Source organism: Tupaia chinensis, unplaced genomic scaffold, assembly GCF_000334495.1.
Source record: "Tupaia chinensis unplaced genomic scaffold, TupChi_1.0 Scaffold000478_3, whole genome shotgun sequence".
Taxonomy (NCBI): Eukaryota; Metazoa; Chordata; class Mammalia; order Scandentia; family Tupaiidae; genus Tupaia; species Tupaia belangeri.
The window spans coordinates 745,209-769,504 of record NW_006159990.1 but is presented as its reverse complement, the minus strand read 5'-3'; the positions used below and the strand labels follow the sequence as shown (position 1 = coordinate 769,504).

Sequence of the window (24,296 nt, the reverse complement as noted above, 5' to 3'; positions counted from 1 at the left end):
CAAGGCTATAGAAGGTTTGAGTTTTATTTATTTCTAGGTTTGTTTCAACCTGTTCCAAAGGGCCAGCCCCTCACCATGCAGTCACACCAGTAGGCTTTGTGCTGCTTCCTCTACTTCTGGAGTACAATCCTTTTTTGCAGCACCAGGTTGGGTAGTCACGTAATACCTTGATTTATAACTAGGTTGTAATCCAAATAGGAAACAGGTGGAATCACAACTGGGTATGGTGCCTTGGATATTAATGGCTTGGCTCAGCGGTGGAATTTCTAAAGCTGTATACACTTTTCTGTCTTAATTATGCATTCATTAAAAGCTTTTATACCCAACAGAATAAAGTAAATATTTTTTGATCTCCATAGTGTGCTCCCAGACTGTAGATTTGCACAGCAGGGTCTTGATAATCTGAATAAATTGTATTTCCCCAAGGAGTTTATCTTTCAAATAAGGTCATAAAGAAATGCAGCTCCCCCATCCTTAGATTTCTCCGTGTGCCTATTCTGCTATGAGTAATATAGAGCTTGGAAACCACAGTGTATTATAGTAACACATACTTGTTCATGGTCCAATATAATGTCGCACTCTGTTCTTCTTGCTTATCTCTGGTGAAGTATTTTTTAACCTCAAAAGAAATGAATGCTTTTATACAACAGCTATGTTTTTTGCTGCCATGCGTGAAAAAATAAAAGTCCGTGTTAGACATTCAGTGTTTTCTTCCTTTCACCCAATCAGTGAGTAAAATTTATGGATTATGTAAAGCTAATCCATAAGTTTTTTTTGTTTTGTTTTAAGTACTGTTGATAGCATTTAAAAAAGGAATAGTAATAATCAAGATAGCTGTTTATGTAAGACATCTACTATATGTTGAAAGCACTTTACATACTTTTTGAGAATCCCTATCAGGGCTCTGAAACGCAATATCATGCTTCTTAATTTTAGATAAAATTAGAGTTGGAGAGTTTAGCCACTTGTTAAAGCCATCCAGACAGGTCAGCTTTAAGTCATATGCGTGTTTTATACCTCCAAACTAAAGATGGCAGCTTGACTTTGTCCCTACAACTTATGATCCAGTTATGGAGACAGAAAAAATAAAAACATATTACCACAAACATGTAGGCACAATGAGTTAAAGTTATTATTTTTTGAGCTATGAATCATAGGTGGCAATGTACCTAATATTGAATGGTATCCTAAAAATAACATATGGTTGGGGAAAATTCAGCAGAAGAACACTTGCTTTTCTTTTTCTCTTGCCTTCTTTCTTCACTGCCATATTTTATCTCCTTTATGGCTAATATTCTAAGTATGTACCTTTATTTTATTACTTAAATATTAAATTAACAAATTTACTGAATATTTAATAAATTATTTATATTTTCCAAATATTCAAAATATTTAGATATTGGGACTAGCGGATGGCCTAATTGCTGTGTCCCTGGACTCCCATGTAGTCAACCGCAGTTCGAATCCCGACCCCGAAGGCCTAAACTCACGCTGGGTGCATGTGCATGCTTGCCCAAGATCCTGAGAAGAGAATGGAGGAGAAGAGATTGTGGTGTGGCCATCCCCCCTGGGGAGTGATTTCTCGCTTTCTGTCTATCTCTCTCTGTCTTTCTGTCAAGTTCACATGCCCTGTAACAAAAACTTCTCCCCCCCCAAAAAAAAAAATTAGATATTTTTAGAGGAGCAGGAGAATCTGTTTTACTGTAAACCAAGAAATATGGAGAGGTTTTCAAAAGTTTCATGGCAAATTTGTATTCTGAAACAAACTATGCATGGATTTAAAAATTTTTTGGATTAAAATAAACTTGTACTTTTAATCTTTTCACGAACTTTTTGAAGCCCCCTCATAGAAGCAGCAAAAAGTTGCATTTTTAAGGTGTGTGATATTTTTTTCTTGTCTGCCCATTGTCTGTCAGTCAAAATTTGCTATGTAGTCACTTTGTGAAGACAGAAAGGAAGACTCAGAAAAGTAAATATTTGCACCAGGCACAGCTGGAGAGAAAAGGGTCAAACAAATGAAACAAGTAGCTAGTATAGTTAGAAGACAGAAGAGGGAACAACTCTTCAGGCTAGAATGACCTGTCTTTCTGAGGAAATGAAATCTGACCTGAGTTGTCCCCAGGAGGGGAGAGCACTTCTTATTTATTTATTTATTTTAAAAAGTTTTGCCAGAGGACACATGCATTTACTGGGGAGAGAGAGAACTGCTTCCTCAGAGGGAACTGAGGAAGCCAAGCCCCCACAGGACATAATCACACCTTAATCCTCTCTCCTCCATTTCTCCCTCCTCTCAGGATTTTGGCCCACGTGCACATGTACCTCACATATTTCTCAAATGGCAGGGTCCAGGACTCAACGTACACAGTCAGCCTCGTGGGATCCATCTGCCTTAAGCACTATGCCACAGGTTGACCCAGAGAACATTTATAATATAGAATTTATTTCTTACAAACTTTTTGATAGCTATTGAATAAAATAGTCTTAAAATGCTTCGCAAATAATAACCGTTTGTGGCAAAGGAATCTTCAAGATCTTACAGTCTGAAGGAAAATTATGAGAATTCATTTCCACTTGATAATTATTTGATACACTTTTGACAAGTAGCTTGGTCATTGATATTTTTCTGATCATCACTAAATACTAGAGAAGTAAGGTTCTTTTCAACATTCTGGGAAGAAGGGGAAAGTAATGTGGAAAGTCAGAAAAGAACTAAGAGTCGCCATGGGAGCCAGGCTTCATGTATCTGAGCATAAATGTGTTTTCCATCCTACTTACCAATTGAATGAAAAATCTGACACCCACTTAGTATTGCAAGAGCGTTCTCAGAAGCACCTTTCTCAGTTAATTGTGGGTGATTGTTCATTTTGCCCAATTGTGAAGTCATTATCTATAACTAAGCTGTCATTTCCTTTCTTCTTGTGAAGTCATGGATGTGCCTCACAACTGATTGCTTTCTTTATTTATAATTCAATAAATACTTTTCAAGTATAGTCTATGAGAAAGGCATTATGATTGGCATTGTGCAGGATACAAAAAGCACGAGATGCAAAACCTAATTTTTACTATTAATAGCTTAGTAGGAACATTTTTATTAGTCGGATGATAAGCCATATACAAGAATAGCTTGGTGGCAAGTTACTTGGCATGTGATAGAAGACCTGAAGTGGGAAGCATTAGAATTCCATCATTACAGAGGACATCATACTTACCATATCCTACTTCATCCTTGGCTCCTTTAAGCAGCCAAAACAATTGTTTTATTTCACGTGGTTTGACATTGCTAAAAGTCAAACCATACTGGTGTTTATGTAGAGTGGGTTCATCAAGCTATTTGGAATAGATTTGAGATGGTTTTAAAAAGAAGGCTTCTTGGCTTTCATTATAAGGGTGACCTTTTATTTATAGGAGTCTTTAAAATATGATGTAATAACATTTTATATTAAAACCTCAAGTTTCACATATGCTATTACATGAGTAGGCATAGAAACCAGCATGTCTTCTAACCATCTTTACCTAGAGTAGAATACTAACATGTGGTAATTGGGGTGACATTTTGAAGGGGGGAGATCTAAGTAAAGGACATCAGTAATTGAAAATTAAGGATCATAATTACATGGGGGAAACAGCATTGTTAAAGCAGGCACATCTGTTGAGTGCTATTACTCAGAAAAACCTGGAAACCCTATTCGGTTTACTCATCTTAGAGGAGGAAAAGTAAAGAAATTAAAATGATTAAAATGGCATCACTATTATATTAACCTTGAAGGAGTTTATTATTATCTTTAACCCTAGTTATAGTTTTCATATCTAGTCCCTGTTGTTAATGCTTTCTCCCCACCCCCCATAAGTCAGTGACATTCTCAGAACTGTTGTGGATGAGGAAACAGAAATAGGTGCTGCTAAAGGCTATGTTTTGTGCAAGTGTTCTTAACACTGAGTCAAAACATCTCCATCCGATTCTTGAATCTTCTCACTTTAATAAAGATTCCCAGCTTTCAGGAAGAGTATTTGTAGGGGCAGATATTGGAGATAGTCTACAGAAGAGGCAATTGCAGGATGACAAATACGTGTTCTGTGTAATTCCTGTGCCAGGGCCATGATTAAGTTTTAGTGATGGGTGGGCAAGGGTTACTGACCAGCCAAAGAGCCATGGGTGTAACTGGAACTAAGACTACGTGTCAGAATTATTCATCTTTGGCTCTCAGCTTGTATGCCATTACACAAGACATACAAGATATACATCTTAGGTGTGGCATATATAAGCTAGGCTGTGGCTTATGTGTAATGAATATACCCTAGCTCTCAGGCTACACATTTTTCTCCAGTTCAAAAATGTGTTAGAATGAAATTGAGTCTGGGTGACATTATTTTAGGTATAGGCTTAAATCTACTCTAAATTATAAAGTAAAGTAAGTTTTACATGAATTTGGGTCATGTATTGAGTACCTGTTTAATTAGAATATTTAGAGACACCTCATAATCAGTGACCAGTCACTCTGTTACAGAGAATACCTGCCAGGGGGACACACAAAGGTAAGACTTGTCATTCCCTTACTGCCTTCCCTGGTTTGGGGAGAGTGGCAAAAGGGACCATGGGGTTAACCCCCAGTTCTCAGTCTGCCCTACTGCCTCCTACTCATGTCCTAAGCACCTGATAATATACCTAGCAGATGTAATTATATATGAATGTAACCCAAAATAAAGCATTATTTGCATTTCTCATGCTTTGTTTCCTCTACCATATTCAGTAGTTAATCTGGGGGATAACCATTTTAACAAGATAATTAGGAGAATAGGCCACACAGAGAGACTGAATTGGAGGAATATATAAGGTTTAAGAATTACTGAACTTGGAAAACTGGTGTTTATCCATAGCTAGTGCAGTACTGGGGACACATTTTATGGCTCTTCTCCTGTTATTTAACTTGTCATTCACACTATAAGAAACAAATAGAAGGAAAAAGAAAAGCCAAATAGCCTTAAACCAAAGGAAAATAAATACTATTTTAAAATATTCCCCAAAGAACAACAATGTATGCACCATAATTCTGAATAGAAACTAAATTTCAAGTGAGAAGCAGTGTGACAGAAATGAAACGTTTTTAGAAAAAAAGGAGAAAGATTGTCTTTTACTCAAGAGAGTTTCTTGTTGCTGAGCTAAAATTTCCATTCAAAGCCACTACCTCTACCTAGGTATGTGGATTTTAAGTTGAATCATGCCAGAGATCTGAGACAAACTCATAATTAGGACAGAGTATCATTGAAAATGTATAAGCCAATTGGTAGATTGTTAGAGAATAGGTAATTGGTCATTCTTGGACTGAATAATAAATTCTGGGAATTGAAAAATTGTTTTTTCTTACATAAGAATGCTTATATTACACTTGTCGATCTACACTTTCCATTGTAGTTATTATTACCACCATGTGCCAGGTTGTTGTCATGGCTGGAACCAAACAAGGGTGGACAGGGTTGCTGCAGAATGACAAGACCAGCAGGGTCTAGGTCAGGGAAGGCTATACAGTGTTACTGAGTTTGGATTTTTTTTCCTGTAAGCAAACGGGAATTTATTAATAGATTTTAAACAGCTCATTATGGTGATATTTTTATAAAAAAAAAAAGGACTGAGAGTTCTATAATGAAGGCAGGAATGGTAATAAGACATTGTTGCAGGAAGTCTAAACAAGGGATGCTAAGGGACAGAACAAGAATTGCTAAGGAGAAAGAACAGGCAGGACTTGGTGATTGGCCAAATACAAGAGAAGAATATAGGCCAGCTTTTAGGTTCTTGATGTGGGTGGCTAGATATGGCTATTCTTTGAAAGGAGGAGAAACAGGAGATGATGCAAGTTCACCTAAAAGAAGTTCCATTTGGACATGTTGTGGTCCATACGGGTATGGGATGTCCCAGAGAAGATGTTCTCTTACAGGCAGTTGGGAAAATAAATTCAGAGTTTAGGAGAAAAGTCTGGTCAGTAATACAGGTGTGGGAGGCATTAACATGCAATTAGTTTGTACGAATTGTATGGTTTTTACTTTGGCTATCCCCTCTTTCTCTGACTTAATGGTGTACCTTAGTCAAGACTTACTCATCCAGAAACCACATTCCTCATTTTGACCTCAATGCATCAATGCCCAGTCATGGTTTATGGATACCAAACAACAATTCACAAACATTCTTCATCATTCTTGCTCTCTGCCTGCCCTTCACCGCAAGCTACTTACTGTAGACTTTTCAAGTGCTAAGCTATTAAATACACTTCATTCATAATCTCTGTGGCAATCCTATCAGTTGGCTGAACTCTTCATTTTGTAAATGGGAAATAACAAGAGGTCCTGTAGCTGACCCAAAGTCCTGGCCAATGGTGTCAGAACTGGATTTGAACCAGTTCTCCCTGAATCTGTGGGGCTTGCTTTTCCCTACCAGCTGGGTTACCTCCGAGTGCCTGTGGCTGCCAGTCGTCTGTTCTGTCTTAAACACAATGATTCTTTTTCTTTGACATATAAAAGACATCTTTTGTAAAGGTCTAGAAGTGTGTACACAAAGCATTAATAGTGATTATCTCTGCATGGTGGAATTACGACTGATTTTTGTTTTCTTTTGCATACTTTGTATTTCCTGAATTTTATGAAATGACTGTTTATTACTTGTTATAACTAGAAACATAATGGCACTCTTTCTAAAGAAGCAATGTTTTTTCCTCCATCCACAGTATTACAGGTAGGCATTTAATGCAACTTAACCATTGCTTCCCACCCTCCCCCATCACATTAATGCAAATCCTTAAAAGCAGCATTATTGATGCTTATTTTGTTTACTCATGGTCTTAACCAAAAGGATGAGAAGTGATGATTTTTTGCTTAAAGCTCACAGAAAGTCTGCCCTGTAGGAGGAGATGCATAAAGTCGTTTTAGTCCCAGGAAGGGTGGGTTTTCTTTTTGCCCCATCTCCCTACTTAGTTGAACTGTTGAGTACAAACGATGCATAAAAGGGGAATGGGAACCTCTGATATACCAAAAAGCACTGAAGATTTGGGGAAATTATTTTTAAGCAGAAGAGGGGAGAAATGAGAAGGTTGGGATGTACACAGACGTGCCAGTTCAGGTCCCTTTTACTATTCAGTTGGCCATGGAACTGGTGAGGATAGCCCTCTCGGTTCTCCACTGCTAAAGTGGAAACGCTGCATTAGGTTGGGTTTGGAGGTTATACACAATTATATCCTTAAAAAATGAAAATATTTGGGGATTATAGAAGAAGATGTTAAATAATTCCCTTCAAAAGAAGCACAGCAGAGAAGCACAGTTTTTAAATGCCTATCCAAATAAATTAATTCTTTGGTTTTTTAAACTTCTGAATTGAATGACTTTTAAGTTGGAGGCTTAAAAGACATCATTATCTCCACTGAAAGATTAAAAAGATGCTTAACAAATAATATTTGGTTATGATTGTATAATCCAATCTAGACTCTAGTTGTGCACATAGTTTTTGGCAGGAGAACAAGCCAGAAAGAAAGATTTTCCCCAGCTCAGGGCCCATCCACCTCTTACTTTGCAGTGTGCAGTGGTTCCAGCTTTAGTGCATGCTCACCTCTGCATGCAGTGCCGCTGGACACTGCATCAGGACCCTGGTCACCCTTGAAGCACGGGCCTGGAATACTTGAAAGGCACTGGATGCCTTCAAGCTTCTGGGGGACCGTGGAGTAATTTAGTGGGGTGTCAAAATGGTATCTAGGGTACTGTAGCAGTTAAAATTGCTTGTCGGAGGTACTTGCTAGAAATAACTTATCTTGAGGAGATGGTCCCTTGGTTTTCAGTGGAAGCACCATGTGTAAGGGTTACACGTTTTTTCTTGCCACGGTACTTTACCAAGCCTAAGAAGCAAGATGTAGAGAACAAGTCTAAATATCATAGATAAATTGGTGCTGTAGTCAAACTGTTCAGTATTCTTTTGATAAAACCTTCAGAACGAGAAGCCAGAATATTTTGACTGAATGGCTGTGAGTAGGCCTTCTAACATGTGAACTCTAATGGATTCTATTGGTCATGTGTGGTAAACTTCATTTTAAAGATAAGCATTTATTCTTTTTTCAATTGTGTGGGAAAATAGAGATACTAAGAACCAGAATCTTTTTTTTTTTCTTTTGAGAGGTTTTTGCTAGAGGGCATGTGCACTCGCCAGAAAGAGAGAGACAGAGAGACAGAAAGTGAGAAATTATCCCCCAGGGGGATGGCTGCACCACAATCCCTTCTCCTTCATTCTCTTCTTGGGATCTTGTGGGAAAATAGAGCTACTAAGAACCAGAATCTTTTTTTTTTTTCTTTTGAGAGGTTTTTGCTAGAGGGCATGTGCACTCGCCAGAAAGAGAGAGACAGAGAGACAGAAAGTGAGAAATTATCCCCCAGGGGGATAGTTGCACCACAGTCCCTTCTCCTTCATTCTCTTCTTGGGATCTTGGTATGCATGCACACGTGCCCAGCATGAGTTTAAGCCACCTGGTCCAGGACTCAAACCGCAGTTGACTACATGGGAGTTGAGCAACATAGCCATTACGCCAACTGCTGGTACCTAAGAGCCAGAATCTTATGGCTTATTTCTAAAGACTTGTAGCTTGACTTTTTCGAGGGGTAGAATTACAGTGTCATCTCTTACCAAAAGAAATGGAATCTAAAGCAGAGATATTTGATCAGGTAGCCACAGTGATGATGTAGCTGATGCTCTGAGACTATTCCCATTTTTAAATTATATACTTTATTTTTTAGAACAGCACTATCCAATAGAAATATCATGGAGACCACATATGTGGTTTAACGTTTTCTAGTAGCTATATTTTAAAAAGTAAAAATTTAAGTGAAATTAATTAAATTATTTAACTCAATATACTAAAGGGCTATTATTTCTATATTTAATCAATATACAGTTATTGAGACATTTTTATATATTGTATTTGTCTTACTCCCTTGTACTTGATGTGTATTTTGTATTTATGGCACATCTGAGTTCAGACTGGTCACATTTCAAATGCATAGTAGCCACATGCGTGTACCATGTTGGGCAGCATAGATTCAGAACATAATCATTTAAACTCTCAACTATTGTAGAAGTAACTAGGAAAAAGAGAAAGCATGTTGAAAACTACTATTGTAGGTCAACAGAGTAAAACAGCAGTCAGATGGCACTCTGCATTCCATACTTTATTAAAAAATATTGCTCATGTAACAATACTTATACATTACAAATGAGACAAATGAGAGAACAGTAGGATACAACCTGCTCTCCTCTGTGAATCAGGTAAGTTTTTCTTTTTTTTTTTTTTTGAGGGGTTTTTGCTATAGGACGTGTGTGCTCACCAGACAGAGAGAGACAGAGAGACACCCCCTCAGGGGGTTGGCCACATCGCAATCCCTTCTCCTCCGTTCTCCTCTTGGGATTTTGGGCATGCACACACATGCGCCTGGCATGAGTTTAAGCCACTGGGTCTGGGTCTCGAACCGTGGCCAACTACACAGGAGTCCAGCGACATAGCAATTATGCTAACTGCTGGTCCCTTTCTTTTTTTTTTTTTTTTTTTTTTTTTCTTTTTTCTTTCTTTCTTTTTTTTTTTTTTGGAAGGTTTTTGCTATAGGGCACGTGCACTCTCCAGAGAGACAGAGAGACAGGGAGACAGAAAGCATCCCACCACGTCCTGGAGGGAAGGAATCAGTAAGTTTTCAGTTGACAAGTTTTCAGGGCCTACTCTGATTCTCTCAGGGTTACAGTGACAGAAATCCCATGGAAGTTGTGACTGTCTGGAGACATTAATGTAGAGCCTGCTATGGGTTTGAGAGCTTGTAGAGACAGATAAAATCTCCCCAAATTCTGAAAATGTGGTAAAGGAAGATACTGGTCTAATGGTTGAGACTAAGAACAACAAAATAATTATAAATAATCTATTTTCAGTGTATTCAACATAGAATTATTCAGTATAAGAGTCTTTCCTGTGAGATGTCATGAGACCTTACATGGAAAAATCTGTTTTAATTCCATTAAGTCAAGATGGGGTTGTTTTTACTTAGTTTGCAGTTTGGAAAAGAGTCGAGTCAGTCTACCTCGATATAGTTTATGTCATCTGATTATGAATTCCAGTTTACCTGCCCTTAGATTATCTTTAGCAGGAACGAGAGAGCTGTAAATATGGTAAGGGTAGAAAAGTCACTTGTCTGGATTGGTAAATACTTCTAAAAATTGGCCAAGCAATATTTCAGCCAAGTGAAACAGAACCTTCTTTCAGTCCCTCGGTTAAGATGTCTGTAAGTATATATGGGTTTTTAGAGAAGTAAAGTGAAGAAAAATGATGAATTCCAGAACAGAAGTTCTTTGCCTGGAGCCTTATCATTTAATTTTTTTTTCAATATTAATAGTTCCATTTCTCCCACCCCTTTTATGAAAACTTTAGTGAGTTGGTCTGAATTTTTTGCTGGTCCTTTCTTGGATTGATTTCTAAGAGATTTTTTTTTTTTCCCACCCAGGAATTAAATAGCTTTAATTACTTGGATCTGTACAGACTTGCTGACCTCTTTAACCTCACTTTGTTGGAGAAGGCAGTGATTGATTTCTTAGTGAAACATCTCTCTGAACTCCTCAAGAGCCGCCCAGAAGATGTTCTAACACTTCCTTACTGCCTGCTTCAGGAAGTCCTAAAGAGTGACCGCCTGACTTCCCTGAGTGAAGAGCAAATCTGGCAGGTAAGGGCTCTCTGCACAGGTCCTCTTCTGGTGCTGAGAAGGCCTGACACGATGAGAAGGTAAAGGATTGAAGAACAGTGACCACTATTTCATCTGGTTTGGTCCTCACCAGGGATGATGTTTTAGAAGTCATGGTCCCTTGATGTGCAAGTGATTGGAGAACTCCAGCCCCTGGGACTCAGAGGCCCCAGCTGACCAGGTAGCTTAATTTAGGGAATAACAGGTGAGATACTGCAGACCTTAAAAACCTATGGCTTCCTGAAACTCTAATATGGTCATATCAGAAAGAGTTGGGATTTTTGTGTGTGTCTGTGTGTGTGTGTGTGTGTGATAAAAAATGTTTCTTAAACTGCATATGAAAAGAATGGATTGAAAAGTGATATTTATGCATATTTAAGGCCAGTGAAGTCATAATAAATTCTGTGCTTTCCTGTAAACAATTCAGAAACATTTCCTTGCTGTAATGGAGAACAGCTTGGACCAAATGAAATGAAGCTCTTCTTGCACTGCAGGGAAAAATCTCCCTCCTTAGTCTTAGTTCATTCTGCATTCATTGTTATTTTCCGAAGCTCTGCCTTTTCGCCTGACATAGCATTCTTTTCACATTGTGTCACTCCTTTGTCTGGGGAGCGGCAGGATGTTTTATGTTTTGAAGTTGATTATTCAATTTAAATCCTCTTCTGCTCATCCCCAGTGACTATCCTTGAACAGTCCACATGGTGTCTTTGGGAAATAGTCAGAGCCTATCTTCCTCTTCCTTGTACACTCTGTCTCACTCGCTGAAGCACTGGCTTGCCATTTTGTTACTTCTGGGGCACCATGCCTTCAAAATTTCATGGTCATTTGGAAAATAGTCACAGACACAATGCAAGAGGAAATTTCAGATCTTCTGTTAGTTGGTGAAGCAGTGAACTCCTGAAATCTTACCAAATAATATTCAAAAAGGACTTTAATTACGACCAAAGCAAAGTCATAGGTAGCTGTCTGTTACCCAGCATCTGACTACTGATTAGTGATTTTCCTGATGCCTTTATCCCTTCTTTCTTTTGTATCACTTAAATCAGCACCTTTTCTCTATTATTGCTTCCACCAGAGAGGGTCCCAGACTCTGTAAACTTATTGACTTATCAGCACAACAGGCTTGAAGAATGGCTTTTACCATCCCCATGTCCAGATGAACAAAATGAGGCTTCAGCGCCTTGCTCAGGGTTATAGAACAGAGCCGGCATTTAAACCTAAGTCTGCTGACACCTGATTCCAGCTCTTTATTCCACTCTTTCACTCTGTTTTTACCAAAAACTTTTTAAAAGTCCAAAAAAAAAGAAAGAAAGAAAAACTATCATAAACACTTGCTATTTCTTGAGTATTTCTGGTAATATTGATTCAGGCAGGTGTTAAAAGAGATGGGAAGGATGTGATTCTGGTAGAGACTTTAGTGAATGGCGACTATCTTCTATAAACAAAAATATCAGAATTTACTTTGGTCCATTCGAAGTACAAAGTAGTCAGATTTTCTTTACTTCCTCAGGGAAAAAGAAAGAATGGAATTCTGCATTTAGTTTCTTTCTCACTGAATTGAGATCCGAGGCCAACCATTTCGTGGCTTCTGTCTCTTTTTGTGGCATGGTTGAAAGTACTGCCAGAGATCTGATACGATAATGTGCAGATGTCTGAGTGTCAAGAAAATTCCATACTGTCCATTTACGAGTTACCATAATTGCTTCTCTAAAGGTTACTAACAGTATAATGTAGAATTTTAAAAACTAGTTTCTGCTGCAGGCAAAACAGTTTTTATACCTGCCCCTCAAGAAGGAATTAAGAGACTCCCGTAAATATTATCAATGTAGGCATTCAGCAGGCAAAAAGAAACTGTTTTTACTTTATTTTAGTAAATAACTAATTCTCTCATACTCAGCCCAATAGAGAAGAATCAAATCAGACCAGCTATATTGCCTCAAGTATAGTTAAGTTCATCATTTTTTGCTGAGGTTATACTAGTAATGCAATATACCGGGGAAGAATCTAATATTCATCCCAGGGTGAAGATTGGGTATGCCAGAGGATTAGTGTCAGGGTGCTTTATAGAAGTGAAACTTGATGGACAGGCTAGAGACAGATCTACAGAATCTCATTAAATTGCTGAATTGTTCATTACAGAACGTTCTCGCTGTAATAAAGTGCTCATTGACTTTGACAAATCTCCATCCCATGTCTCAAAGAAGAACAGTGAAGCCAGGAGTGTTGGGGAGAGAAAGGAAATTGGCACAAAGTAGGACGGGTAGTAGAAAAATGGGTGCGGGATAGTACTATTTGGCTAATATGTGTAACTGGTAAACATATACGCATTTACATAGGTGGCTCATTCACTAGGCTGATAACGTAATCTGGAGCCATCACCATCTCATTTTTGGTGAAAAGTTTAATTTTCATTATTCACAGGGCTTCATGCAGTCTGACTCGAAGGACTTGTCACAAGAACCTTCAAATTATCCTCACTGAGCAAATTCTCTTTTCACTTTTTTCTCCTGTCCCTTCCCCAGTCCCTTTTCTTGATAAAATGTGCTGCAGGCCACAATAACCATTCTGTGGAACTGTGAACCTGTGAAATCCCCCACGATTATGCCTTATAACTGCCCTCCCCTTTTTTTTCCCATCTGACCTTTTTAAACTTATTTTAAGTCTCTTCTCTCACAGAGAGTTTCTTGGTCCCTCCTAGATATGTTTTTTATCCCTTCCATAGCCTGAAACTACTTGGTCTGTTGGCTAAAGTTCACTATATATTCAGCAGTAACTTAGAGATTTGTACCACATACACACTTTAGATGTTGAGGGACACAGAAACCCCCTTAAATTATATCATTTTTTTAAAAATTCAGCTCAACGATTTGGCTTTATGTTTCGATGCCAACGATTTTTTAGGCTCCAGATGAAAGACACCAAACTTGTTGCTGAGATCAAAGAAAGAGACTAAAAACTGAGTAAAGTGGCTGGAGAGGAAATAAGGGGCATGAGGTCACTCATATTCGTGACCTGGCAAATCTCCACCAGTTTTATTCTGCTTTCGTGTTTTAGCTCTAACTCAGAACCTCATTTCAATAGGATCTTATTAAATATCTTTTATTATATTCAACATTCAGTGTCACACTGCTGAACTGGGACCTGCCATTAGGATGGGGAGTTGGGGGAAATGGGGAGATGCTAGTTCAAGAATACAAAACCTTTATTGGGTCATCAGGAAAGTCATACAGAGTATCTTTCTGTGCAAAAATACATCATGACTTTTTCGATGATTCAATAGTTATAAGATGAATGAGTTCTGGGGATCTAATGTGCAGCATAGGTGGTGATGTGTTAACTAATTAATTTGACAATGATAGGACCTGCCCTTTCTGGTGGTTAAGGGAGCTGCATCCCATATGGCTGACCAAGCCATATGGTTCCAATCTCAGCCCCAGCAGCTTGAAAAACAGGCCAGGTACTTGTGTGTGCATGTCCAAAATACAAGGTGGAGAGATGGAGGAGAAGAGGTTGCAGCATGACCACACTTCACTGGGGCATTCTTTTCTCTTTTCCCTCTCTCTGTTTCTGTGTCTCTCTGGTAAGCACTCACCTTTTGACAAGTTAAAAAAAAATTAACTATAGTAATCATTAATCAATGCACATGTATATTAAGTTATCATGTTTACACCTCAAATATGTACAACCCTTATTTGTCAACTGAGTATTTTAAAATAAATAAATAAGCCAAAACATGGTATCTCTTCATAAAAAATAAAATAGAGATTGAATAAAATAATGAGATAATTTCATACTATTCCTATGCAAGTCCTAGTAATCTGTTTTCATTTCAGGAAAGTACATTTCTTACCTCTTCTACCTTAGTTCCCTTTCATTACTAAGAAAATGATTACTATCTTCCATGGGAGTACAGTTTATAGAAGCCATCTGAATAGAACATATATTTTTCCACACACTATTATAAGGAGAAGGCAGACTCTCTATCCATCAGTATTTGTTGAACACCTAAATGCCCAAAAACATGCTAGAATGGAAGGCAGGTTTGCTAACTCCATTTCCCTTTTCCAGGCCTCACTCCAAAAGGGAGGAATCCTTGTGATTTTAAACCATTAATCCAGCTCTTTGAATTACTACTTCATTTCCAAAGTCACAGAATTAAGAACAATATTTAAAAATCAATAAAGATATTCTGTGGAAATAAAAACAAATACTTCTTGAGCACCTGTGATACACTAGACTTTGTTGGAAGCTAGATCCTGGAATAAAAAACTTTGCAAAAACATCCAATTATTAGATTTATTTCATCTTTGTCTCTGAATGTGAAGTCTTATTTTCCTTTAATTTTTAATTTGTTGACTGTTTTCTACTTTTAGGAAGGGCTTATTATTTTGTAAGGACAATACTTTGGTTCCCTGATTATCCTGGGGTTCCTGGCAATGCTTTTCTTCCTGTATTAACCTTGGGTTTGAGGGTACCTCCTACTTAGACTAGACTTAAATGGATACTAAGACCAAACAATTTAATGGTCAAACAAGGTCAGATCTTGGCGGGAAGAGTCCCCTCTGTCCTATGTATGTCCTATTTAGTAATGGCAAAGAGGGAACATATCACCTGGCTTGGGCTGGGAGTGGGGCTCATCCTATTTACATTTTGTCTTTGATTATACATTCCCAGAGGCCAAGGCTGTCCCTGTGATTTTGCATTGTACACTGCCATGTTGTTTCCTTGCACTCTATAAATAATAAATTAAAACAATCAAGGGGAGTTTTCATATTAAAATGTACTGAATGGGTAATAGAGCATTTTACTATTCCTACATAAATCTGGATTTATTCTAATAAATTAGTATACAAAAGAGTTTTGGTCTTTTAAAGACTGCGTTTTCCTTACATTTTTATTGGAAATGTGTTTCCACAGTCATACCGTTAATATGTTGTCACTTTCTATCTTTAGAGGTGCAAGTCACATGTTATTTAGAATAGTCAGCAACCTTAGCCGCAGTGGGTTTTTTAACCAGCTCCTCCTAAGTTTTTATCTACATCACCAAATCACCCATATTATAATTTGATTTAATCATTCCCTTCAGGAGCCCCCGATGTGAACTCTAACAAAAAGCTACGGTCCCTTTATAGTTGGAAAACAGAGGATGCTAGCAATGTACTCAGCTTTCCTTTTTTATCTCTTGGGTGAAAAATTGACCCAAATGTACCTGTGGCCAGGGAGAAGCAAGGATTTCCAACAGCACTGTATATCAAATCGTGCCCTCCTAATACTTCTAATGTGAATATCACATCCCAGTTTAGAGACTGCTTCTGCATTTACCATTGCTTTTCTCCTGTGGCAAAAATGGGGAAACTGAGGTAACAAAGCTAGAAATAAAACTCGGGTTTTTTTCATTCTTAGACTCTGTCCACTTTGGTCTGTAGCTTGTTTTCTCTTTCTTTCTTTTTCTTTCTTTTTTTAAGGCTTTTTCCATAGGTCATGTGTGCTCACCAGAGAGAAACAGAGATAGTGGGAGGGCAAGTGAGAGTCACCCCCAGGGAGGATGGCCATACTACAGTCCGCTCTCCTCCACTCTCTTCCTGGGTCTCTGAGCATATACACACACATATGCCTGGTATGAGTCCCAAGCTACTAGGTCTGGGATTTGAACTATAGTTGGCATGTGGGGATCCAGCACCCCAACCACCATGCCACACTCTGGCCCCTAAATTCATAAGAGAAGTTCAGAAATACTCAGAAGTGATAGACCCAGAGGGGCATCAACATCAAACTAATCAATTCTATGACTTTAAAAGCAGAAGGGTTTGACCACTCCAGTTCCCTGGCATGGCACCCACAGATTGAAAGGATGTCTGTGTCATGGCATGGAACTCTTTGGACTCTTCAGTCTTTCTGAGTAGTTACTGAGTGCCTACTTGGCCTGCCTTTGACCTGCTGAGAACTGCGGTTGTCTGCCACAGGATGGGCTCTGGGCAGTCAGCAATGGAAAGGACCAACAGGGCCCTGCTTTCATGAGTCTTTAAAAGTTCAATGTGGAGATTTCTGCTTGTTTCTCTTTCCTATCACCCTTGATTCCATCCTATGGAGACTGACCTGAGTCAAATAGTACAGTGATTTCATTGCTTGTTTTGGGCATGTTGAAATGCTACAGGTACAATGGAAATGCTTTTGTTTGGACATTTCCACACCACCCAGGTCCCTTTGCCTCTTCTTCAGTGCTTAGTTCACTGTTAACTCTCACTTATTGTATGTACCCTCTAAACGGCAGCTTCACAAACCTTTGCCAGTCCATGGGTTACAGCCTAACCTCAAAGAAATCAGACTGTGTATGACTTTTAATCAAAAGTTTCTGAGTACTGTTTACATTTTGAACACACAGAACTTCATAACTAGAAATAGAATATCGTGGCCTAAGAACTCTTATTTCCGAACAAAAATTTTCAAAAATTATATTTTTTATTTTACTTATTACTCTTCTTTTTGTTTTTGTTTTTGTTTTGACCCGAGACAGAAAGTGAGAAGAGAAGCCACCAGGTCTGGAACTTGAACTGCGGTTTGCTATGTGGGAGTCCAGCACCATAACCACCGAGCCACCTGTCAGTCTCTCTAAATAAAATTTTAATCTTTCATCATGTTCCCACCCTTCCTCAGTGCTATTTCACGCATGTGTGTGTTGTTACTTCCCTCTTCCCCCAGCCTCCCCGCCTCAGATTAGCAATTTCTAGACATTTTCATGATATCACGTTCTTTTTTTTTTTTTTTAATTTATTTCCCAGGATGCTTTTTCCCTCCAGGCTGGAAGCCTTTGTGAGACACACAACACCTTCATTTTAGAGGGACATTGCTCCCATGAGTCCTCAATGCTAGAGCTGTGCATTGTCAGGGAGCTGTGAGGGGCAGTGATTATCAGAAATTACAGGAGACCCAACTTGTATTTGTGTGCTGCTATTCCCATGAGTTAATAGGTTTTTTTTCTTTTTTAAAAGAATGAGCACAACAGAACAACGAGGTGATTTATGAGATATGACATATTTATGTTCTCTGCTTCTAATTTCCATTGTGATTCATGTTGTTTCCAGACTGATATTTTTGTTGTTGCCGCTGTGAGAAGGGAAAAGATGACTGGAGAATATTACTTATGCATTGGTGGCCTGCAGTAATATTGCCACTACCTGGGTTATCAGGGATTTAAAAATAAAACCCAACTATAAGCTATATATGAGGTAGGAACCCTGAGGTTAGGCACAGAAGTCCATCAATAATAATAACAACAATAATAATTCTTTACAAGCCTAGAGAGATTTATTTCAAAGTACTTTTATACACATAATTTCATCTGAGTCTCCCATCAGCCTTGTTAAGGGTGAGAAGGCAAGTATTATCCAAATTTTAAGTAGTGAGAAAACTAAAGTTTGCAGATTGTAGAGCTCAGTGACTGACTCACTTCACAGTACAGGTTTCAATGGAGGCCTCACTGTATCCCTTTGAAATATACCAAATCTCTAATAAAACAGAATTGTGAAGTACCTTCTACATCCTCTCATGAGTCAGAGGCTTTTATATATTACTCTCTAATGAGTGAGCCAACAGTAGACATTTCCTAATAAATTACCAGTTTTTATTTTCACCTGTTGTGTGGCTTTGTGGGAAGTTGCAAAAATGACTCCAATAAAAATAGTAGAGGGAAGTGCTGCTGAGGGTCTTTTTTGATGAGAGCCCAGAAGGTTTGGAGCTCTCCACAGTGTGATGAGAAAGAATGGATAGGGAGTTCTGGCAGAGGGAGGGAACCACTGTTCATTCTTTCGAAGTAGAAGATACTAAGTATAAAGCAGGAAGCAAAGGACGACAGGGAGGATCACTTTAAAATCCGATCAAGAGATTTAAATCAGTGTAAAAGAGAACCTGGAGTGTCATTATTGCCACTGCAGTGACACAGGCTACGTAAGAGAAAGCCTGCAGGCTGATGTCCCTATCTGGAACTAGAGAGTAGAACAGAATGAATGAAAGTGATTAATCACTACATGTCATTTTATGCCTAATATATTGAAAATTCAGTAATACATGTCATAGAATTGACAGTCTGGTAGTGATTTAGATATGAGGTTTAAAAGAAAGGTACACAAATATTAATTTATTGAAATAGATAAATATCAGTCTCTTTCCAGTACAAATAAACCTGCAGAATCCTGTAATATCAGACCAGTTGAGCGGCTGTGGCCATTCATACCAGCTGTCTGTGTTAGAACGTAGAGACTTTCCTGTTCCAGGCATTCTGAGAGCATCTAAATTGAACTATAAGAGTGGCCTGAGACATAGAATTATCTACATTTAAAAGAGGTGTCTGGAGAAGCCTTGACGTTTATCGTTGAAAACTGACATCCTACAGATTCCTCCACCCTTCCCTGCAAGAGTTTCACCACATGTAAAAATAAAGAACACCTTGACTCCACACACCTGAAGCAGAAAAGTGGCTATTGTATGACAATAATCAGGGGCAGAGTTCTTAGAAGAATAAGAAGGTAACTTTTAGACTTCCTTTGAACTCACAATAGTGTCATGCATTCTCTTGGTGAGGTTCTGCTCCTATTCTGTTCACCTCCTCCTAGCAAATGTGGTGGGAAAAAGAAACAAGCAGAAATCTCCACATTGGACTCTGAAAGACTCATGAAAGCAGGACCCTGTTGGTCCTTTCCACTACTGACTGCCCAGAGCCCACATGTGGTAGACAACAGCTATTCTCAGTAGGTCTTAGGCTTACATATTAAAGAACAGCAAATGGATTTTGATATTCTGGTCAAAAAAAGCATAACCAAGAAGGTACATCCTCTTAGAAAAAAGAAGTCCTTGGCAGGTTCTAAAGACAGATATCAAGGATTTTAACATTGTTCCCCTTTGTCCACAGAAAATATTACAAGTTGGGATTAGTAAGAGGCACAGATATTATTTATGGTTCAAGAATGGTAGCTAAAAAGAGCACGGCATGCCAGGGGCTGAATGTGTCTATCTTTGTGTTCTTGTTGATGAGAAATGCCCACACACTACCTTCTCTGGTCACACAAGGAAATCAGGTAATTAAGGGAGTGATGAATGGTGCGCTAAAGTTTAAACGTTTTAGGAGGACCTATCTTATTAACACTTTAAAACAAGTGAGCGTAATATCATTAATTTTGATTAATTCATTTGCTCTTAATATAGCTTTTAATTTGTAATTCTATGTGAATTACAATGTAATTTGGCATTAATTATAGTAAATTGACTATAAGTCAGCCAATCACAATGGGAAATTACTCACAGCTGAAAGTAAAACTAAACCTCTCTATCCAGAAGGGATGATGCTTCCTTAAGAGGCAAATACACTTTAGGCATCCCTCTATTTGGCTGTGAGAATCACATTCGACCTTAGTTCAGTGATTCCTTCTTCTGCCCACTGCTGAAACCCTTTACTCTTTGGAGTGAAGCTCCACGTAAATCCAGTAAAGGATAAATAATAAAGTAAACAAGGGGGTTGATTTATCAGGTTTGCCAGGTGCCCTAAAGAATCTTTTTGTTCTTCTCACCACATGTGAGATTCAGGTGATATAAAATAGAATGTCTGTGTAGTGCTTTAGAATGACTTCCAATCCCTTGAATCCTGAGGGTTAGAATAGGCACTTACTCAAATTGGCTGACTTTTCATCTGCCTACTGCATGAATTAGTTAGAAAATCCTGTTTTAAATCCTAGATGTAGTCATAATCCGGAAGCCAATCCTATTTTACCTATACACAAACTGCCTTCTGGGCCAAGGGAAGTCATGCCTTAAAAAGTAAACACCATGGGACCAGCAGATGGCATAATGTTTACGTAGCTGGACTTCTATGTAGTCAACCACAGTTCAAGTCCTCGACCTGGCAGTTTAAACTCAGGCTGGGCACATGTGCATGTGTGTCCAAGATCCTAAGAGGACAATGGAGGAGAAGGGATTGCAGTGTGACCATCCCCCCTGAGGGTGATTTCTCACTCTGTCTCTCTCTCCAGTGAGCCCATGCATTCTATAGCAAAAATATCTCTAAATAAATAAATAAAAGATGAAAAAAATAAAAGGAAGTTTTCAGCACACAGAGAGAACCGAACCCTCTGGAGATGATGGAGCATGTGCTGTCCATTGATAAAGCTTGATGGAAGTACCTGTGAGCACACAAGAAGTAAAGTGGCCTGCTAAAGAATATGGGCGCTAGAGTGTGGGAGAGCAAGGTTAGATCAGAAAATAGACACATTTGAGCCATTTGCTAGAGGATTGTTCTAAAAACAAATCAGGGGTCAGCAGGTGGTGTGGAGGTTAAGGTGGCTGGCTCCCGCATAGCCCATTCTGTGGTTTGGGTCCCAGACCTGGTGGTTTGAAAACCATGCCAGGCATATGTGTGTGTAACCAAAATCTCAAGAGGAGAATAAAGAAGGGATTATGGCATGGCTGTCCCTTCTGGAGGGTGATTTCTTATTTTTCCTCTCTCTCTCTGTCTGACTCTCTCTGGTGAGTGCACGTGGCCAATAGCAAAACTAAAACAAAAAATAAAAACCTTTGCTATGTTACAGAAAGTCATACGACAGCTTTGGCAATACTCTGCTTAAAGCCATTTACGCGTAGGTAGAATAACTTTGTGGGTGAGAAATTGACCCATAAAATGATGTCTAGCTATGTGAAACAAATTTTACTAAATATATAGAAAATTCAGGGTTATTTTTAATAACTTTTTTACTTTGTTAATTGTATATCTCTGTGTTATTTTTCCAACACACAATCTAGCAAACAAAATGGCTTAAGTTTTATGAAAAAATGTTTAGCAAAAAGGTTAAAAACTACCCTGAATCCTGAGCTAGCAGTCACCCTGCCCTCTAGCTCACAGACACATGCAAAGTTCACACCATATATACATATGTAGGTTGACACACACACACACACACACACACACATACACATACATGGCGCATATTAATCTTTGCAGCTAAAAGGATTTCCTTTGTTTTACAGTACTGACCTAAATCATAATGCTGTCATGATTGGCTGGTTAATCTCATGATCAAAGAAAAAAAAAACAGAAACTAGCAGCTTATTTTTGCTATTACAAGGGTATATTCACCACTAAATTTTTAAAGTGTCAATGTCCATAGTTGTTAAAAATAAAAGCAGCTTTGTGAATTAGCTTTGTAATGTTTCTGTTATTCCCAAATTCTTTTTATGCCAAATTTAGCCTGCCTTTTCACAGAATTATTTATTCTTTCCCCCCAGATAGTCTGCTGAGTTACTGCATTGGGTTGGTGGGTTCCTGTCCCTTTTCTACCACTGTGGTTCCAGTGTAGCTTCAGGTTCACAAAAACAAACCCCATGTGATCCATGTCCTCTGATAGAGGAGCTCTTTTGAGCTCTTCCAGTTCTTAAAAAAAACTGTAAGGAGCTGGGGCCGAGAAACTAACACTGGCGTAAACAGAGCATTGTGCTGAGAAAAAACACTTACACAGGGTATTCCTGCCCTCGGTTTTATCATCTCATCATTTAGAATGCCAGAGGAATAAATGGGTCTGCTAATCAAACAGCACTGAGAGGTTAGGTCATTGGAAGCCTTTTTAGTCATTTTGTGCTTTTCAAGAGTGAATTTGTTAGAATTATGCTGAATACCCACTTAAAGCCTCAGCTGATAACCCTACCTGTGTTTTATAACTCTGCACTGTCAGAACTCATAATAAGTCAAACATTCTTTCAGTGGTGCTCATAAGGGAGGGAAAAAAACCCCACAAATTTAAGAGTAATTTCAGATTGTAAATGAAAAGGAGAGGCACGACTGTTCATTTGCACCAATCATGCCTTCCTTTCATCTGCTCTGATTAGGCCTGGTGCGGTTTCATCAGACTCCTCCATCACCGAGCTGTCACTCCAGCCGTCTGTTGATTGAAAACAATCAAGGCTCTGATGGCACAATTATTCTGACCCTTTAACTAGAGGCTGCTGTGATAATGAAAGGTTGATTATGATAGTTTGTGCCTCTTTCAGTTTGCCAAGAAGGTTAATTTGGGCATCAGACGGATGTTTAATGGGCGCTTGCTGGCTACACTGAGGTAAATGAGAACGTGCAGTCTTGGATATTGCACGGATATAGTTTGGCTGTCAATCATTGTCATTTGGAGTTTGTGCCTCACACTCTGGAAATCACATTTTATTTTTTCCTTGGGATTTAATTTATTCTGTGCCCTGAGGAAGTTCTTTCACTCGGTGACCTTCACAGCAGCTTTCTCTGCCTTTTTTTTTTCTTTTTTCAAATGGAGCTCAAAGGCACAACACATCTAGAAGAGCATTTTTCTTTCATTTTCACTTAAAAATGGAAACTTTTAAAATCCATCCTTATCACTGCCTTCCAATAGAGCAAATGTTTCCATTCTGACTGTGCAGTGGGGAAGTATAAACGACAGGGATACTTGGGCCAGTTTGCTAATGCAGCAGCTCACACAGCTGTTTCTTACACTAACTGGGAAACAGTAAAGTCAGAATGCACACATACATGGAACTGAAGACTCCCTTCTTCCATGTCTCTCCCTAGCTTGTTTCACAACAGTTTGTTGATTTTTTTTTTCTTCCAAGAACAACATCTTACTCCTTTTTCCTCTTTTTGGGAAGCAGGGGGGGAGGGTCAAGGTAGGGAGACAGATATGCAGGGAACACAGTACTCTTCTGTAGAAGTATGAAGGTTATTAAAAGTTGTGGATTTTCAATTTATATCAATCCAGCACCTAATATTGTAGCTCCTTGAAGTACAGAGTAAAAACAATGCAGGCATCTAATAATGTTGGTGTTTACGGTGTGTAGCTCCTATGGTAATGAGCTTTGTACCTCTCTATGCATACCTTTTAAAAACAAAAACAAAGGAAAAGAAAAAAAAGAAAACCTTTACTTCTGTCTCCAACCTGCGCATGGTCTCATATATCAGGCACTTGAGAGCTAAATCACTGTTTGGCTTTTTTTGTTTGTGTTTTCATTTTTCCCCCCAATGAACATTCAGCAACATTCTTCCATGTCTGGGACATGTTTTTCTCATATGTCAATTGTGAAACAATTAAGTCTATAGATAGATGGTAAACTGACAGCATCATAATGATTATAATTCTACTTCATGTGTTCTATTTCCACATTATTTATTTATTGCTTTTTAAAAAGCTAGTCATATTTGAATAGTAAAGAGAGTCATTAGGTAATAATTCACTTTTACCTCTGAAGAGACTCCAAAAATGAATTAAATCATTGAATCAAGTCATTGTTTTACTACAGTCTTTATTTAAGCAGCAGTGCTACTTAAAATGTTTGTTTAAAAGAAATAAGAGTGTTGGGACTAGCAGATGGCATAACAGTTAGGTCACTGGACTCCCACGTAGTTAAACATGATTTAAGTCCCAGACCCGGAGACTTAAAACCCACACTGGGCCCATGTATGTGTGTGCTCAAAATTTTAAAAAGAGAATGGAGGAGAAGGGATTATGGCACGGCCAACCCACTGGGCAATGATTTTTCACTTTCTGTCTCTCTGTCTC

The 24,296-nt window shown here is 38.5% G+C and overlaps 1 protein-coding gene across 2 annotated transcripts in view; it reads left to right on the top strand.

The window, feature by feature from the left end:
- Nucleotides 1-24,296, top strand: part of KLHL32 (kelch like family member 32) — a 244,098-nt gene that overhangs the window by 168,349 nt on the left and 51,453 nt on the right. For both annotated transcript variants that reach the window (XM_006156098.2, XM_027774801.1), the window contains exon 6: nt 10,507-10,722. In XM_006156098.2, the coding sequence (XP_006156160.1) occupies nt 10,507-10,722 (216 nt within the window). The remainder of the gene's footprint in view (nt 1-10,506; nt 10,723-24,296) is intronic.